The sequence below is a fragment of the Enoplosus armatus genome, chromosome 5, assembly GCF_043641665.1.
Source record: "Enoplosus armatus isolate fEnoArm2 chromosome 5, fEnoArm2.hap1, whole genome shotgun sequence".
Classification (NCBI taxonomy): Eukaryota; Metazoa; Chordata; class Actinopteri; order Centrarchiformes; family Enoplosidae; genus Enoplosus; species Enoplosus armatus.
The window spans coordinates 21,763,214-21,782,728 of NC_092184.1; the positions used below are offsets into that span (position 1 = coordinate 21,763,214).

General features: G+C 39.6%; 1 protein-coding gene across 1 annotated transcript; it reads left to right on the forward strand.

Moving 5' to 3' along the window:
• The first annotated feature begins 297 nt into the window (after positions 1-297).
• On the forward strand, positions 298-18,518 carry LOC139285243 (beta-galactosidase-1-like protein 2). The gene is made up of 19 exons (XM_070905766.1): positions 298-401; positions 1,053-1,238; positions 1,521-1,589; positions 2,062-2,157; positions 2,973-3,081; positions 3,495-3,587; positions 3,781-3,862; positions 4,699-4,763; positions 5,123-5,207; positions 7,827-7,970; positions 8,817-8,897; positions 10,945-11,051; positions 12,635-12,781; positions 13,090-13,161; positions 13,546-13,624; positions 13,765-13,852; positions 15,620-15,734; positions 16,853-16,969; positions 18,051-18,518. Exons 1-19 carry the CDS (start codon positions 298-300, stop codon positions 18,135-18,137), a joined length of 1,926 nt encoding a protein of 641 aa, XP_070761867.1. The 3' UTR covers positions 18,138-18,518.
• The last annotated feature ends 997 nt before the right edge of the window (positions 18,519-19,515 follow it).

Below are 19,515 nucleotides of genomic sequence, written 5' to 3' on the forward strand. Positions count from 1 at the left end.
GCGTTTTTTTTTAATTATTGATCCCGGAAGTAACGTTACAAATATCCTAGCGTTATGTGAATATGGGGTAGCTCAACTTAATTGGCGTATTCATACTATTTTTTTTCTTTTGACAGGTTTCGCGAAACTGGATTAGCATATGAGACATAGTCGTATAACAGGACTCCAGGCGGTCCACCAGACTGGAAAGCAAAAGGGAGTTGTTTCAAAGAAGACCGTTGATATTCACTTTAATTTGCGTCAACACAAACGCACAGGGTAGAGCCGTTACTAAAGTCGTGTTTTTGTTGTTGGCTAATGGAAAGCGTGTCAATGGTTGGTCTTCGTCTGTCCCTAAAGCAAAGATATTTTCTCCTGCTGTTCTTCGCTGTCGGAGCGATACTTGTATATCAGTTTACAAGGTAAGGCAAACACTTCAACAGCTAACATGAGCCTGAGGGAAGTCGTATCTAACCAGGCGTCAGCTTTTAATGAGAGTCATGCGTGAAGATGCATTTCTGGATGAATACCACCTCGCCCGCTGAAATGTTAACAGCCGGTTTGTTGTGGTCACGCTTCTGCATGGCTCCTGCCCTGTGCTTGAATATGTTGTTTATATTACTGCATGTATGCAGAAGTTCGTACTTAGCTCTGTTGCTGCCTGTGAACTTTCACCTGGCTCACCTGCTGCCTGGCCTGTGGACGATGAACGTGACTGCACGTAACAAGTTACCTGTCATTGTGTTAGACCTCAGTTTGTCCTGTTTGGAGGTGTGGACCAGATGTAAGTCTCAAGGCAAGATAATCAGCCATAACTGAACTTTGCAAGATGAGCAAGGACACATCCTTAACCCCAGTTTGTGCCTTTCCTGTTATGATTACATTCATATGTAGTGATAGCACATGAGGGCTACGCCTTCTGCCACCGTGAGATGTCTGAACAGGTGCAGCTGAGCTTAAACATTTTGCTCAAGCCATCATTTATTTACAAGCTCGCTTCCCATCGTAGAAACGTGTCTCAGATGTCTTCATGATCCAGTTGCACTAGTTCAACAAGTTATTTTACCCCCTAGGATTCGCCCTGAAGTGAGAAGAATGAGCCGTGTGGAGGGTCTGAGGGCCAACTCGTCTCAGTTCACTCTGGAGAGAAAACCCTTCCGCGTCCTGGGAGGCTCCATCCATTACTTCCGTGTCCCCAGAGCCTACTGGGAAGACCGGCTGCTGAAGATGAAGGCCTGTGGCCTCAATACGCTCACAACGTAGGCTCCCACTGCAACTCACAGCTGGTTGAATATACTGTCCCTTAAAGCACTAGAAGGACCAGGGTCAGATAGTTGTTTTACTGGAGGAGATTAAACACAGATCAAATAAAATGTGTGTAAAGCAAAGTAAAGCAGACACACATGAGTCATAGTTTTATTAAGTACTTTTGTAAGAACACCGAAGGACATGAAACAAATGCAGTCTTAGAAACCACTGAAAGTCATTGCCATTAAAATAGCAAAAGCGCACAAAGCATCAGTTTTCTTTTTTCTTTTCAGGTATGTGCCGTGGAACCTACATGAGCCTGAGCGAGGGGTGTTCAACTTTGAGGATCAGCTGGATTTAGGGTAAGGAAACATTGAAGGGAAGAAGTGCAGGAAAAGTCTGAGACGCTGTTGGAACGCAGACGAAGTCCTGCAGATGGCACTGTTGCATTGCAAAAGGTCTTGGCGCTCCACCGTCTTGGATCATTTGATACTGCTGAGAAGGTGTATGTTTACCCTCAAGACATGTTTGTGATTAATTAGCTGTGCATTCAGTCAGTATCAATGACTCTTGACTTATTGATTACGATGGCGCTGTTCCATCAAATGTGTTGCTTGCTGTCAAGTCCAGCGCTAGAAACAGAAAATGAAAAAATAAAGTGAGGGAAATATTTTAGAATGAATTACATTTGCTGTTGAACTGATCTGCTTTAATTGAGAATGATTATCTGTCCCCACTTTATATCTGCTGAAGTAAATAATTTAAATTGACTGCATTGGTATTAAATAGCCCCCATCGACAGCAACTTTTGCACATTTTGTATCCTTCTCTCAGAGCCTACCTCCGCCTTGCAGCCAGCCTGGGCCTCTGGGTGATTCTGCGTCCGGGTCCGTACATCTGTGCCGAATGGGATTTAGGGGGACTACCCAGGTAAAAATCACACTGCCACAATTAAATGATACCTTTGCACATATTGTGTGTCTGCCTCACAGCCATAGTGACATTGTGATGCATTATTTAAAGATAGCCAGTGGGGTGCTAAGTTAATCACTTAAATTGGCTTGGAAATGAATTGTTCAGTCAGGTAATCTGTTTGTTATCGGTATCTTTGCTGCAGGCAAATCCATTAAACTCGTGCAAATAATTCATACTTTAGTTGTGTGAATTATTTCAAGTGTGCTGTCTCTGTCGTCTATGGCCCACCTTACATTGTTGTTTATATACGATGCAAAGACAACAGGGCTTTACATACAGTATACATATTATAGTACATGTTATGGATAAAGGACATTATTCATCATTTAACTTAACTACTAATGTTATGACCAGACTTTTAGTGAGGTATTAGAGAGAACAGTAATTAAGTCTGACAAGCAAATCTCCCTGAAAGGATGAATTCATTTAGTTCTGTAATCAAAATAGATTTGGACAGATAATGGGGTGAATGTTGGAGGGAAAAAGACTGGAAGTAGGTATTTTTGGAGTCATTTTGCCTTCAGGGAATGTGTGTTTGAGGTAATATTTATTTGATAATCATCAAAACAGAGTGTTTCTAGGGGCACGCAGTGAAGCATGACTTCCTCTGCACTGCATTTTATGATAGTCATGCCAAAGCTGGTGCGATTATCTCCGATAGCTAAAAACCTAAAGAGAGTTTACAGCACAGCACAGCACTTTGAAGAATTTGTGCGATAGGCTACTTTTTGTGGACCTTTTTAAAGGTTTTGTTGGGATTGTCTTTTCAGTTGGCTACTACGGGATCACAACATGAAGCTGAGAACAACCTACCCTGGATTCACTGATGCAGTCAACTCCTTCTTTAATCATCTCATTAAGAAAGTTGCTCCACATCAGGTAGCCTACTTCTCCATTTTAGCACAATAGTGATTAATTGATGAAAAGTAATTTGATTGACACGATAAAATATTCTAGAAAAAATAACATGAGGTATTTATATAATATATAATAAACATATGTCTAAAATACATGCTCAAAATAGACAAGCTTTTTCCAGTTAAATTTTTCATGCATACACACTTCATTCATCTTTTAAAAAGTCCCTGCATGCAATGTTTTTGTCACCTCCTCCTAAAAACCTGCAATAACTAGCTGCTGTTGACCATGTGGTAACCATTGTTAGCAATGCAAAAAAGAAATAGTTCAAGTTTTTTTTTTTTTAATTCAACTGTGTTGGGGGGTGGGAATGGTCAAGAACTGGTGCCAGGCCCTAATATGTGTTCTCTATTCATTGGCTAATTAATGCGCAGTACTCCAAGGGTGGCCCAATTATCGCAGTTCAAGTGGAGAATGAATATGGCTCCTATGCAAAAGATAAGGAGTACATGTCTTTCATCAAGGAGGTAAGAAACAAAATTGTATATTTATTTCAACAATAACTCATAGATGAGTGCAATTATTTACTTTTTTCTCCCCGCTGTCCTTTACTCCCTCACTCTCCTTTACACTCTCTTTCAAAGAAAAATCAACAATAGTGTTTCAGAAAGAACCTCCACTGCTTTGTTTAGTTGCCTCCATAATCTCTCTTTTTTCCAGGCGTTATTGTCAAGGGGCATCACAGAGCTGCTGCTGACCTCAGACAACAAGGAAGGCCTAAAGCTTGGAGGAGTGAAAGGAGGTATTGTCAGATAGGCTGACAGACAAACAAGACTGTGCATGCATGCACACACACACACACACACACACACACACACACACGCACACACACACACGCACGCATATACAGTATGGTGGTTGGTGTATTGTGTTTTCACACAATGACAAGAGGTCTGAGCCAGTGTCAGGCAGCTGCAGTTCAGAACCAAATTCTACACACAAAGGATTCTGTGTTGTACCAGAAAGTTTTTTTGCATGTATTCTGGCATAAACATTGTGATGCCGGAAAATAAAACTTATTTGTTTTCTTTTCTTTGGCACATCTGCTATTGTAATGCACATGCATTAGTAACCATTGTTCTAAAGCCATAATAAGGTTGTTCCTCTCTGAGAGTATTTCTGTTTATTATCACTGCAAACCATGCATTGCCATCATCAAAATTACAGGACAGGATCTTCCAGGGCATTATTATAATAAACCCTCCTCTGTTTTAATGCATCTCTAAAATCATTTTTATAAACTGTGCACCCTGATTTGCATGTTATACATACAGCAAGGTGAGCAGTTGAAGTCTGATGCCTCGTTGGCTGAATCTTAATGCAGAAGCTTACATTGGACCATTTTAATGCCAATTCACTCGTGATTTGAAGGATTTAGCTTCATATGGACGCTCCAGATGCTATGTGGAACTACTAATTACTACTAGTTCTTGAAAGACAAGAAAAGAAGCATGTGAGGGTTTAAGTACAATAATCATTCCATAAAGCATGTTTGGTATTAGTTCAAACTGATGTTCTGCACATTTGTCAGTCTGTATATGTGTTAACTATATTGTTCTTCCTTTTTTTCGTCTGAAGCGCTAGAAACCATCAATTTCCAGAAACTGAACCTGAATGACATCAAGTATCTGGATGGAATACAAGTGAGTCTTATTTGTGTGCCTCTGCCTAAATTGTTGGGTCTTCAGTGTTCATTTTTCTTTCATCCATGTTATGAGTCATTGCTAGTTTTCTGATCTAATCAAACATCAAACAGACACATCATTAGCATCCTTGCTCTTTCCAGTATTATTCCAATATGAAAACTGTGGGTTACTTACCTGCCTTAAAGGGAAAAGTTGGAGACCTGAAAGAATATCTTTTATCTTTAAGACAATTTATTTAAGGTGAGTGCTAGTGCAATAAGGTACTTAGTGAAAGAAACCAAAAGGTCATTCAGACGAATCTTTTGTTTAATTTGGTGTGTGTTGCTTTCCAAAACTCATTTCTTTTCTTCCTCTAGCCTCAGAAGCCTAAGATGGTGATGGAGTACTGGTCTGGCTGGTTCGATCTCTGGGGGGACCTTCATCATGTGTACACAGCTGAGGGTAAGACCGACTTAAGATGGGTAGACAGGTTTTCTTCAGAAAGAGCTGTAGAATCCCTGATAAGAGTAAGACAGGTATTTCTGCTGATGGATTCTTTGTTGAGGGTGAAACAGTTTCTTTCTGTACAGAAGGTCGATAATACCGGCTAATTTGAGACTGAGGTAAGAGGTAAGGGTTTGTGCTGCGAGCCAATACAGAATCTCAAGTTAAAACAGACTGTCTTGAGGGTAAGACGGAGTCTTCTGTGCCTTAGGGTAACAAAGGCTTAAGACAAGCTGAGAATAGGAAGGAAAGACAGGGTGAGGACAGACTCACTGCTATGGGGGTTGTGTAAGATAAATTCTCCAGACTGAATGTAAGACAGTCTCTCTAAAGCTAGCCCAGCTGGGATGCACAGCTTAGCATATGGTCATTTCTTCCTTGTTTTGTGGCTTTGTCAGAGATTTATATACCTTTCATGCATGGTAGCTTAGGAGCCAAGTTTCACAAACCAGATTCTTCCTCTTAACTTTGTCTCTGGGCCATATATTTTGATGTTGTTGTACAGGATTTTTCAAAGATGTGCTCCACTGATTCAGACTGACTGTAATGAACGCAGGTGGAGGTGTTACACATTCATCTCAAGCTCTCCCACTTCCTCTGTATCCACCTGTGCTTAGGATTGTCTTGCCCTTGGCTGCATTAAATTACTTTTCAGTTGATGGGAACATACAGCATCATTGTGTACTTTCCTATTAATTATGGGCTACAATGTCTTATAAGTCACAGGCTGCGTGTTTGCTGCAATATTTAACTGCCTGCACCTGAACATAAAAAGACAAAGCTATGTTTACATTCACTGTTTCTCACCAAATTGCATCTTCTTCCCCAGAAGACATTTGCAGAGCAGATGCTTGGATGAATTTGAAATCTACATTGTTTACATCCATGATTACTTGCTAGCAGTTGGTGCATTGCTGATTGATCAGTGGCACAATGGAGATCAGGAATAGTGTGAAACCATTGGCAGGACTGCATATCACGTTATCTGCATGCGGTGGTAGAAGAAGGATTCAGATCAGATAAAGTAATAAAAAAAAATGTAAAAATTCATACATGTATTTTCAGCAAATTTTACTTGAAGTCAAAAGTGAAATTACTGAGGGCCCATTACATTAGTGTCTTAAACATATACATGGTCAAAAACTCTCTTTAAACCATAATACATATTTTTTAATATCTTACAAAGATGTAGTTTGACTCACTCTTTCTACTTTCAGTAGGGCTGAACTAATAGTGGTTATTTCTATTGTCAATTAATCTCTTAATTGGTCTTTCACGATGTCCCAGAGCCCAAGGTGATGACATTTCTTGTTTTGTTCGACCAACAGTCTGTAATCCAATCATATTTAATTTGGAATGATATAAATTAGAGAAAAACACCAAATCTTTCCATTTGAGTAGCTGCAACCAGTGTGTGTTCAGCATTTTTGATTGATAAATAATAAATAATAAATGGATTTTCAGATTTTATTATTTTAATAGATTTTAATTATTCTATGTTTATTAAATAACCAATGAATCCACAAGTTGTTTCAGCTACATGTCACAACACATATGCCATAAGATATTTAGGTTGGATCACCATGTCCCGTCTGATGGTATGTGCCCTAAAAGTATGTAGAGTCCAAGTACAATATTAATGTAAAAGAGCCAGCTGCCAACTCGTATTTACTCTACAGTATATCCACATACCAACCAGCCATATAACATAGTCCACATGCTACGGCCAGGAGGGTAATAATGGATAGTTGTGACATAAATGATAGCACCTGTTTCACAATTTTTAAGATTAATGGCAGTCACACACCCTGTTATCACCATCTTGAGTGCTCTCAGAAACATCTCATTTCAAACACACAGTGCAGTGCCTCAAGCTCCCTTTTACTCTCTGTCATTCCCAGCAGCCATTCACATCTTAAGAAAAAACGCTCTGAAAATGACAGGGCCAGCAGTCTTGGTGCCTTGTGTATTTTCTCCTCAGTGAGAAAGGGAAAATGGGGGAAAAAAAAGACCCTCTCCATGCAGAAAGTGTCACAGCTATGAAATGAACGCTGGAATATTCAGAGGGGATTGGTGTCCTTGACAGTTCAGTGCTCTGCAGACTGCAACGCACCCAGCAGTTGGTCACAGCTTGTGCCACCACCATGAAACCAGTCTGGCTCTGTCACTCACCCTGCTCCATTGTTATTCACTGAGGCTCATGCCCTTGATTCAAATCATTAAAGTTGGTTCAATTTGACTACTAAAGTCCAATTTAAATACTTAATGACTTGCTCTGCTATATTTGCTGCAAAATATAGGTAGCTAATTTGTGCATTTCTTTTATGGGTGTGAGCATTGCCCCTTAATGAATTATAGTAACCTGTAATAGGATGTGGGGCTGGATGTTTCAGGTGAAGTGGAATTTAGGGTGACAGGATGGATTATTGAAACAGTGGCTCTGGCTTGTTAAAGCTGAAGTCAAATGGATTTTTTGTCTTTTTGTTAATGTTTAGCTTTGTATTCGTTATTCTCAGATTTACCCACTAGTCAAATCAGAATAATTAAGCTAAATAATTTCTTTCACTTCTTTGACAGACATGATTCCTGTGGTCACAGAGATCCTCAAACTGGACATGTCCATCAACCTCTACATGTTCCACGGAGGGACAAATTTTGGCTTCATGAGTGGGGCGTTTGCTGTTGGAAAACCAGCACCTAAATCCATGGTAACAAGCTATGGTATGTGTAATGAATCTGTTTCTGACCTCAATTTTGTAACATTTTAATCCACAAAATTCCCTGTGAGTTAGGAGGAAAACATTGTATATACAGGGTTGATTTGTCAGGGTTGAAATAGGTTCATGCCGCAAGGATTCAACACAAAACTGCATTTTAATAAAACCGTCTGATTCTGCACCAAAGTAGGCTGAAACAATCCATGAACAATTTTGAAAAAGATATTTGACTCAGGAGTGCACATAATCATCCAACAAAAACCTTTTTGAAATACTGTCATTAAGTACAGTCTGAGCCTTTTCTCAAAAACACATGTGAATAGGAAAGGTAGATTAAGACGTGATTAGGATATTAGCATATTATATTAGGATATTTACTTGAAATGTCTGTAGATGGCGCTATCCCTACTGCTGAGCCTCTGACCTTCCGCTGCTGTGAAATGTTAACATGTAGTGCACACTGATGAATTAATTACCTAATGAAATGCATGGGAAATGTAAATTAAAGACGGTACAATGGGTTTTATATCCTCCTCTAGGGTACGTAACATTGTAATGACCTCATCCTTGAGAAAAGAGGAGTATTCTGAAAACTGCTTCACAGTAGAGGAGGCCGCCTCTGACCTTCAGCGGTCTTCATGCCCGTGTTTATTCCTCTGAATGCCCTTTACCTTTTTTTTGCCTCAAACTGCTCCATTTTCTGTCAAGATAACCCAAAATGTGTCTCGGACCGCTGCGGTCTCAAGATGTTTGATAGGGAAGCACAGTGAAAGCATCTGCCACGGTAAGAGGCATCCCTTCCTCTCTCTGGCTCCCGAGCCTGCTGTTCTGATAGCGCATTATCTTTCAGATTACGATGCTCCATTATCCGAGGCTGGGGATTACACCACCAAGTACCATCTTCTGAGGAATTTATTCAGCCTCTACCACAGTGAGTGTTGTGTGTTGTTGCCGAGACGGGCCCCACATCTTCTGTCTCTCTTTCTCTCCCTTTCCTTTCATCTCCCCACTTAAGTTAATTCTCCTTGTAGAACCTGCTCTCTGTTGGCTAAAGTAGGATAACTTTGCATATGATTACAAGCACGGATTAGATATGGGTTTGTGTGTGTGTTTGTGCATGTGTGTGAGATTTCTGCCCAAGTCAAAGACCCTCAATTACCGCCCATTGTGAAAATTACATACTAGGCCTTGTGTCATGTTTATTGCTTATGCAGTTTTCTCTATTTGTAAAACAAGGGTTTGTGGTCAGGGGGCAGAAGTCTCAAGTGTTTTGTGGCCAGGACTGAAAATGTAGCTTTTGGCAATCTGGGATTGAATCCAGCACAACAAAGTAATAATTTTCCCAGAGTTGTGGTGATTGAAGATAGTTTGAAAGGCTGCCTGTGCGTGATTCATCCTTCTGTTTTGTAGTCTGCTGAACAATGAGCAGTGGCCTGGATATGAGAGCAGAGTCTGAGAAGGCTTTGTGTTCTACTCAGCAACCACAAACACATATAACACATGACCTAATTCTTTAATTAGATCAGCTTGATATTTTATTATTGTTTGGTTGTCAAATCATGTACATTGTGTCAGTTACTCTTTTCCCCGTGGTGATGTTTTTGCATAACTTGGCATGGATTCAGGCTGATCTGTCAAAAGTCTAACACTGATCTTTGACAACAACATAGCTCTTAAAGTAGACCTGTGATATATGTGCTTTGGGGTTTTCTTATTATTACAACGCTGTCAAAAACTGCAAAAATACAGTATATGATATAAAATATACTTCACATCCATCTGGACTACACGGTTTGTCTGTGCGCTTGTAGTACGTCAGCTCACTATTGATGGTACCAGTTTATCTTAAAGTATTTTCTGATTTGAAGTATTCATTCTTTTCATCAGTTGACAGTCTTCTTGTGAAGAAAGTCAAATGTCAAATATGAGTAAATTTCAACCAGCATGTTTCTCCTTCCCAGCATCACATCGCCAAGGTCTCCTCTGCACAGGATTATATGGATAATTTGGGATAATAGTGGCTTTGTTGTGGGAAAAATTCCAAATCTGTGACATAGTTTCATAGAGATGTCTCTTCAAAGCACGCTCTTCCCCTCTTAGATTTGACACATTACATATGCTACCAAAGGCACTGGCTTGTAAGCGTTGTAGAGAGCCATTTAGGAGAAAGGTGTTGGCCATTATCCTCGAAGCTTTCCTTAAGTGATCCAGCTGTTACCACTTGGCGATAAGGAAATGCTGTCAAGCCTTTTCCAGAGGGAGCACTGGTGTCTCTGCATGCTTTAACACCTTTAAAGGCAGTTAGAGGGCATGGGCAACCACTGTTAATTGTTGTAAAGAGACTGTTTTGTAACATGGAGCACAAATTGGATGCTGCTGTGGAGGGCAAACGGCTCACCCAAGGAGCCTTAAGAGCAGTTTCCAAGGGACAGGCTACTTTTATGATTGGTATTGAGTGATTCATAGGCTTTTTAGAATATGAAGACTCCTACAGGAGAATGCTTTAATAGCCCAGAAGAAGGTCTAATAGCTTTTTTGTGCCTTTTAGTGACATGTTTTGCAGGTCAAACAGGCCAAGTTAGTAAGTCATCCTACATTTTTTTTTTTTTTTTAGTACGAGCTATACCCATAATGTTGTTTAGACTTAACGTGGTTCACAGTTTTAATTTTCTTCAGGCTCCCTCTTTCTTTCTCTCAGATGTGACATGTAGATGGATAGATGCAAAGGTTTTTGCCTTTGCAAGTTTGAAGAGATTTCTTTAAAGATCTTTAACTCCCTTCTCTGACTGAATTTTTCACAAGTTTAAAAATATATAGATTCATGTTTATTTTTTTTATTGGACATATGTATACATCACGAAATTCCCTTAGAGGGTTAGTTTGGACTTGGTTGCCTTGGTAAATAAAGGATAAAAAAATGAATTGTTATACAAACTGTATACTGCAGTCTACCCTCATTTTTCCTCCTGGTTTTTCAGCCCAGCCTCTCCCTGAACTGCCCTCTGTTGGGGAGAGGAGAGCGTACCAGCCTGTTGTCATCCAGCAGCACCTGTCTCTGTGGGACAGTCTGCATTTCACTGACAAGGTAAGCTACAGAGCAATGGAGAGTGCACAAAAATAATAAACATCATCCGTGTTAATAACAAGGTTTTTGACAGACAGAGTGAAACATGAAATACTTAATACATACGTAATACACAAAAGCCAATCAAATAAACTCAAATAAGCTGTTAAGTATGTGGATGTGCAGCCTGTTGTGGTCTGTGTACTACTTGAAAAATGTATTCTCCTGCTCAAAGAGCCTTGCATAGCACATGAAGTTCTCAAGTGTTATTCCCTAAGACTGTCCTAGCCTGAGGAGAGGTGTATTTACAGTTCCTACAGTTACAGTAGCACGAGCTCCTTATCATATCTGCATGGTAGAAACAACCCCAGCACAGAGAATCACTGCAGTCACCTGCGCTCTTGTACCTGTTGGCATTGGTTGTTTCCTCAGATTTATCTTTGAAAAAAAATCATTAAACAAGTGATTTTTATGCTAGATGCTTCAACTTGCATGTGATTACCTCAAACACTTCCGTATCTCTCTCTCTCTCTCTCTCTCGAGTTGAGCAGGTTTTGAATAGTATGCTCTGATAAAACATTATCGTAAGATACACAGCGGCTTATGTTACTCTAATACATAAAGCGAACCCCCTACGGAATCATTTTTTGATAAAGAAAAATACAAAAATCTGCATTGAAGCTCTGAAAATCACAAGGTAAGTTATAGACGTGAAAGTGAGAGAAGTGAGAGGACTGGACTTATTGAGAAGGTCTGAGTACAAGAGTAACTCCCTTAATGAGCAACTGCTGATGAGGTGCCCCTGAGCAAGACTTTCTCTCCTAACTGCACTAGTGCCCTGCTCAGGGACCAGCAGTAATTAACAGTGTGCAGATTTATGACTGTAAAGCAGGTAGTTGTGGAAATAAAGTAGAAATGCAACAGAAAATCTCCCCATTGCCAAGCGGGGTAAAAAAGTTTACAAGAACCTGTTTGGAAGGTGTCATCATGTCTGTTCGCTAGTTGAGCCAGTCACACCGTACTCTTCAGGGGCATTTATATTCCATCCAGATGTAGCACGTCTGGCAGTTGCTTACAACATTAATTATTCACTCCCCGTCGCAATAATTTGCTTCCCAGTGAGACGACAATTACTTTGCCCCTGACCGGCCGCATTTTAAAAAGAGCGTTTTCTCTCGTGTGAGTTTGATATTGTATCTGTGCGTTTGGAGGTAGGTGGTTAATCGTGTCATAGCAGGGAGTGTTTATTGTCTAGTGAAGAGGGCATAATGCACCTCCCAAGGGTACGCCAAAGAACGTTGCTGAATAAAAGAATTGCTCTGAACGCCAGACAGGAAAGCTTCATTAGGTTTGATAAATCATCACTGAAGCCATCTCGCAAGTGGGAGATTTTATGCAGCAGGCATCATAAGATCCCATCTGCATTGAGAGTGGTTTTGAGATTCTGAGTGTTTTCACTTTTAAATACAGCGAACATTAAGGAACCATTTCAAAAAACATCTCTAAAAATTATTTCCGCGGTACATTTAAACAGCGGTTCTGAGAGGTACATTGTATGAACAACAACCCTTGTGTTCTTCATTTGCATGTATTTTTTTTTTTAGCCTTTGAAGTCAGAGAGGCCGGTGAACATGGAGAATCTCCCTGTCAACAATAACAATGGTCAGTCTTACGGCTACACACTGTATGAGACCACCATCACCAGTGAAGGAACCCTGAACTCAAGGAACAGCGTCAGAGACAGAGCTCTGGTAAAGACAGGAGGACGGACACCGACATAATGCATCAGCAGTCACACAGTTACACTTTTCTTTGTGAGAACATTTCGAAAGCTGTAATCCGCTTGTTAGAAATCACACCTTCTGATCAGTGTACTTGTGGAGCACAATTAACAAGCTCAGGCTGCGACCAGTTGCTCTGGTAATTATGTCAAAAAGTTATGGGAGCCTGTAGTTCTCAAAAGTTGACGTCCATAACCTTCAATGAAAGGCTGAATAACGTAACGTGAAGACAAATATATTAATGCTTCATGCTATTTCCATTTCATTTTTCTTCCCAGGTTTTTGTGGACAAACATTTTGTTGGTGTTCTGGATTATAAGACGCACGAACTTGCACTCCCTGATGGGAAGGTACCTTGTGTGTGTGTTTTGGTTCTTCTGTATGTAGTTTAGACCAAGTCCGCTGTTAGCTACTTTCAAAAGGATAAAGTTGTTAATATTTAACAACATGCAGCATGTGAAAGCTTCAGGGGATGCTGATGGATGTTTTTGGCAGCGAGGTCCCAGTATTAAGCCAACAGCAAACCTTCAAACAACTGTTTATCTTAACAAATCTGTATATTCAACTACAACCTTACAGAAAAGTGCAGGCTCAGATCAGCCTTGATCAATTACTAAAACCAGACCAGCTGAAAGGAATGTTTGCCTCTTTTGTTTTCTGTAAATTCTTTGCATTGAGGAATACTGCCGTGTTTCAGTAATGCCTCTCATGTTTTATGTATTTTTCCTCTGAAGGGAAAAAGAACTCTGAGTTTACTGGTGGATAACTGCGGAAGAGTGAATTATGGAAAAACCCTGGATGAGCAGCGCAAAGGTACACATTGTATACTGATGGCTTTGTAGATGTTCAGGTCTTGCTGAATGATCTTTTCCGTGAGAGGCCTCGAAAGAAACGAATTAACAGTGTCTTAAGATGCATAAGAAAACTTAAAGCAGCTTTGACTCACCTTTCAGGACTTGTTGGAGATATCGAGTTAAACAAGCGCGTCCTCAGAGACTTCATTATTCATAGTCTGGATATGAAGCCGGGCTTTGTAAACAGGTTTGTGTCTTTCAATTATGATCCAGTTTCCTTCCATGTTTGTGTTTATCTGTCGTTACACCTGCCTGCTCCTGATTCAAGCCATCTGATTATCTCTCTGCTTAACAAAATTACAATGGGAACATGGTGATAAAATGCAGAAATCAAAGCACAGCCTTCCAGTTCAACGTCTCATGTTAAACATCTTAAATTATAAGCTGCACATTAGGTAGATTACAGGGCTGGAGTCAGTTAAGATCTGTACTGTTGTCAGTGTTCAAGAGGCCCAACATGATGGAGAACCTTTTACCTTTTTGTCAATAAAATTAAAGTGAGCAGATCAATCTAGTAACTACTTGCAGCATAAGGTCTTCATAATTCTAGCAGAATTCAAACATAGGCAAAGCATAAAGGAAAAATGTAAGGTCCAGGTGGATACAATGATGAAAACACCACATGTAACCGGGAGGTACAAATACACGTCTTTGTAAGTTGAATTTCAGTGAGCAACATGCGTCTGACAGCTTAAATGTGGGATTTCAAAGTAATTAACATTTCCAAGGGCTCAAACCACCAGTACACACATTCCAGATGTGTTTCTGCATCAACGAAGAAGAACAGTAATTGAATGTTGAAACACACCAACATGGATAAACCTTTAACAGGATAGTTAATTAATGCTACAGTATATTTACCAAAGAATTGACAAGATCATTGAATCAACACAGAGACACTGGATCAATACAACTGTACATTGAAACACTGCATTCACAGCCAGTACACACAAATGCATCACTAACTAACAAGCACAGGACATACTGCTGTGCAATGGATAAAGGTAAAACAGTCTGAGTGATTTATATTAAGACAAGTTCAGATTTGTTGAGTGCCAAGGGCTGTCTTAACTGTTAAACATGGTGGGGGACCTTTTAATGTGGCACAAATCCCATAATAGTCATTAGGTCTGATAATTTCTCTACAACAGCCAAGCATTATAAGGTGATTTTGCAGTTCACCCCAAGGTGCAAATGCATTTCCCTCATGATGTTTCCATATTACAAGATTATAATGCCTTCCTTTACATTACTAATAGCATGTAAGATTACTGTCATTAACACCAGGTTGAAGTCAAACATCTTTCACAACCCTTCCCAATCACAAAATCTTTGTTGATATTCATCATTTCTAGGTGTTTCCTTATATTGATTACGATCTGTTTGCAAGTCATATTTGTTGCACAGATAGTAAACATCAGGGTCGGTAGGATTAGCTGTCCTTATTGTTTGTTTAAAGGTTTATATTTCGACTTAGTCGCCAATCTAGATATGTTTTCAATCCTCCTTTGTGTCTTTTGTGCTGAGAAATTGCAATTTCTTTACCTCAGCACCATCCTGAAAATGTCAAGGCCTGAAGCGTTGTATGAATGAACCCTAAAAATGCATAACCGAGGAAGGAATTTCAGTCTTATATCATGGCAACCTTTTGAATTTACTTTGAGGCAAAATATAACCTACTGTACAGCCAAAACTAAATGATTCTGAATATTTCCCCTGGCTTCCATGTCCAAACTTTCACTTACTGTATAAATACGAATGACATGATAAACTGTATACTGCTGGCTGGCCACCTAAAAGTCAAGACTTTGGATTCTTTTGATAAAAATTGCAGCACAATGTATCTAAAAAATACATTACAAAGCCGAGATTTGTGCTTTCATGTCGTGAAACATACAGTAGAAAAGTGTCATGTGTAATGGGTATTTGGGTATATTGTATTCTCCGTTTACAGACTTGAGAGTTCAGGCCACTGGATGTCTATGCGTCAGCGGCCCTCCTTCCCTGGTTTTTTCCAGGCCAGACTCTACGTGAACAGCTTTCCTAAAGACACCTTCATCAAACTCCCTGTGAGTAGGACAGCCAGGTCAATCCAGCACAGCAGCACTACAAACAACAGACTCACAAACTGACATCAAGTTTATACAGTGCATCTTTGACAAAATCTTAGCACAAATTGGAACAATAAACGTGTATTTGTTACAGGGCGGTATTATTGAATAGCATTACAGTGTATTGACTGTTGATTTTACCCCCCAATGGAAATGAAAGTTTAAAAAGATCAAGTTAAGTTCATGAAATCTACATGAACGTCAGGTTTTACTTCCTCTACATTTAACTGAAAACAAGCTGTCTATACTTTCGTAGATTAGTATTCATTAACATACTTCCAAGCTCTGTATAGTATACTGCATATTGTTTTGGTAAGCTATTTTTACCTGAGCTTTAGACAGACATCTTTGGTAGAGTAGGACTGATATTTATTCAGACAGTTCTGCTCCAGGAAGCTGTCTCCACCACGCTGACAATCAACATGGGAATCTCTCCTTTGCAGATCCGATAGGGATTTATTATATACAATTAGCTTACACTATTACTAGTTACCATACCTCCTTCAGAAAAACTGAAATATGGTCATTGTTTTGACTGAAGCAGTCTTTATTTCATGCTTAATAAAACATCTGTAAATTATTATTTTTTCTTTTTTAAAAGTCCCCTGAGCAAGAGCTGTTTGTGCAGTTTCATTGAGTGCTCACTTATAATTAATTGAAGATATGTACTCAATAATATTTATTTAATTTACTCCAGTAGTGAGAACAGAGAACATCTTAAAAGGCTCTTTACAGAAAAATGTTCTGCTGATGATCCACTTTTTATGCAATTCTACATAACGTTTATTGATTGAATAAGTCAAGTGCCTCTTGACCAATCATTTCCCTCCTGTTAATACTGCATATTTCTCATGGGCGATTTTTTTTTTTTAAGCTTATAACTTTCCCACAGTTTTCCAGTGCTGAGGCTCACAGTGAAGTGGATGTAGGGAAGCTATAATTAACAACAACCCAGGATGTATTAAGAAAAAGATGCAAATTATATTATGATGCATGTTTCTTCTTTTAACCCATCAGCATTGAATTGGTTGAACCTGCCTGTTGTCTTGGTGAACAGTTACTGGTTGTGTTCACAGGGCTGGAGCAAAGGTGTAGTATTTATTAACGGCAAGAATCTGGGACGCTACTGGTCCATCGGGCCTCAGCAAACTCTCTATGTCCCAGGACCCTGGCTTCACAGGGGGGACAACCAGGTACAGAACCTTCTGTCTTATCAATATCTGGAGATACTATCTAAGTTACTTTAGCACATTTTAGCATTGATGATTTAATCTCAGCATTGTTAGTGATGTAAAGCTCTGTACAGGAACACCTTTCACTAAGGGTGTCTTCAGTCCTGTATGTTTGTTATATAACACATTATAGTGATATATAGGTGACAGTTTCTGCATGCTCATATATTCCAACATTTCAAAGTTTTTTGCAAAACATTTTGTAACGCCAATTTCATCCAATCTTGGCGAAAGTTGGAACATGACATGTTTGGATCGCCATGAAAAATGGTTTCCAAATTCCTCCGGATGTCTTTGAAATAGAAAGCTAGTAGTTTAATCAATCACTTGTTTTGTCTTCAAAATGCTCATCACTGTTTCCCAGAGCCTAAGGATGACATCTTCAAATGTCTTGTCCAAAACCCCCCAAAACATTTATTTATGATATAAAAGCAAAGCATCATATCGTCAGTAGAAGCTTGTACAAGCAAATGTGTAGCATTTTTGTTTGATAAAACACTCAAACTATTAACCAATTATCATATATTTCAATTCTGCATGTAATTATGTTTCAGCTGTGAGCGAATTCTCCAAAATTGGATGACAGTTGGCCTACAGGTGACACTAGTAACATGACTAACGAAAATGGCCTTACCTCAGTGGTCATAAGTCTGATTTCATCTGTGTTCAATCCATTTATAATCACCCACGCTTCAATGTCTATCACTGTGTATTGTGATGTGGCTCCAGATGCAAATGAAAAACCTTGAAATGGCTCATATAAAGGGCCGTGCATCCATGGCAGATGATTTCATGTGATTTCTGAGTACAGTCCTGAGTTCCTTCAGTCATGTGCTCCTCGCCTCCACTGATTCGGAAAAGTTACAGTATACAGCTACTGTATAGCTATATTCATCACCTCTGTGTTTCTCCTTCTTGCCTTTCCCAACTTTTCTTTTCTGGATGTGTGCATATATATATTAGCGCACAACCACCCACTCTTATTGTCCTTTCATGACCTCGGCTAAACTGGTATTTTTTCTTTTTTTTTTCTTTATTACAGGTCATAGTGTTTGAAGAGCTGGAAACAGATGGTAAGATCCAGTTCGCCAGCAGCCCTGATTATGGCATGACTGTTGATGTCCAGTGAGGACAGGAGGTGAGAGGGGAGCGTAGATGAGGAGAGGAGGACGATGGGAGAGTAGCTGGGGGAGGACACGACTGAGGCGATTGCCGTGGGCTTCGTCTTCTCAGGCACCGATGCCCGGCCGCGACCAGCAGCACTCAAAAGTGACACACGTCAGCGAACATGACATTTTGTGTCCTATCAGAAAACCCCAATACAGCAGACTAGTTTTTCATCGAGTGACTGTATTTATAACATTCTGTTGAATCCTTTTCATTCAATTTAGCAACAGTGTCATTAACCTGCACTCAGACCAAGGGACTGTGACAGAGAACGATCTTGATTATAATTAAGTGTCTCACAGTCTACATTTATAAATTACAGGCTGTTCAAAAAGAACTGTGAATAAAGGTTGGTTTGACCTCTGTGTCAGTAGCTAAGGCCAAGTAAGCCTATGAACTGCTTTATTTATCCTGCACACCGAGAGCCTGTTTGATATAATACTGCTTGCTTTTCAAATTTACCTTCTTATGATATGCTGTGAGCTCCTGCAGAGAAGTCAAGATGACAAGCTGTGTTTGAAGAACGTTCTTTTTGAAAACTCATGTGGTGCCAGCCAGCCTGGATACCATCACAATTATTTTCTTTAAAGATTGATGCAACAGTGAAGCTGTGCTGTCACATTTGAAGTGTAAGCACTGTGTTTTAACCAAATGGCATTGTACAAGCTAATATGGAAAGGTAATCTAAGTAGTCAGGTGCTGATATCGTGGAGCTGGTTGCACCAGCTGTGCAAGTAAGTTCAAACTTGGCCTTAGTGTTTGCTTGGTGGTGATTTACGCATCACTAAATTAAAACGGTTTTCACCACAGAGTAGTTCACACAGAGAAATTAGCTGTTAAATTTTGATATGTAGCTCATCGAACAACCAAACATTAGCAAGCTAACACATTTAAAGCATAAAGAGGGAATGGAATATGGTGGATAGTCTGATGAAATGCTGGTTAATGTAACCTGGTAAGATTTGAAGTGACATTTCACATAAATTTCAACACTTCACACCAATGTTAGACTAAATGACGTTGGTCTAATAAATTAAAATGAGGTATAATTGGATGTTTCCTACTCATTTTAAAATAATAAGTCTAAGTCAGTTTTTCATGTCTTCACTAGATAGTCCTTAATGGTGCAACCTGACATAGCTAGTAAACTAAGTAGTTTGAAACTAGCTAGTCATTACTAATGCTCATAAATGTAGTAGTGGTTGCAATGGTTTGTGGACATTTCATATAGTGGTGAAATGTAGCGCAAAGCAATCGGTATGCCTTTGAGCATGAGCACGGTGCCTCCTCACACATGCCCACAGGCCAAATGTGTGAGTTCGCAGGATAGAAACACACGT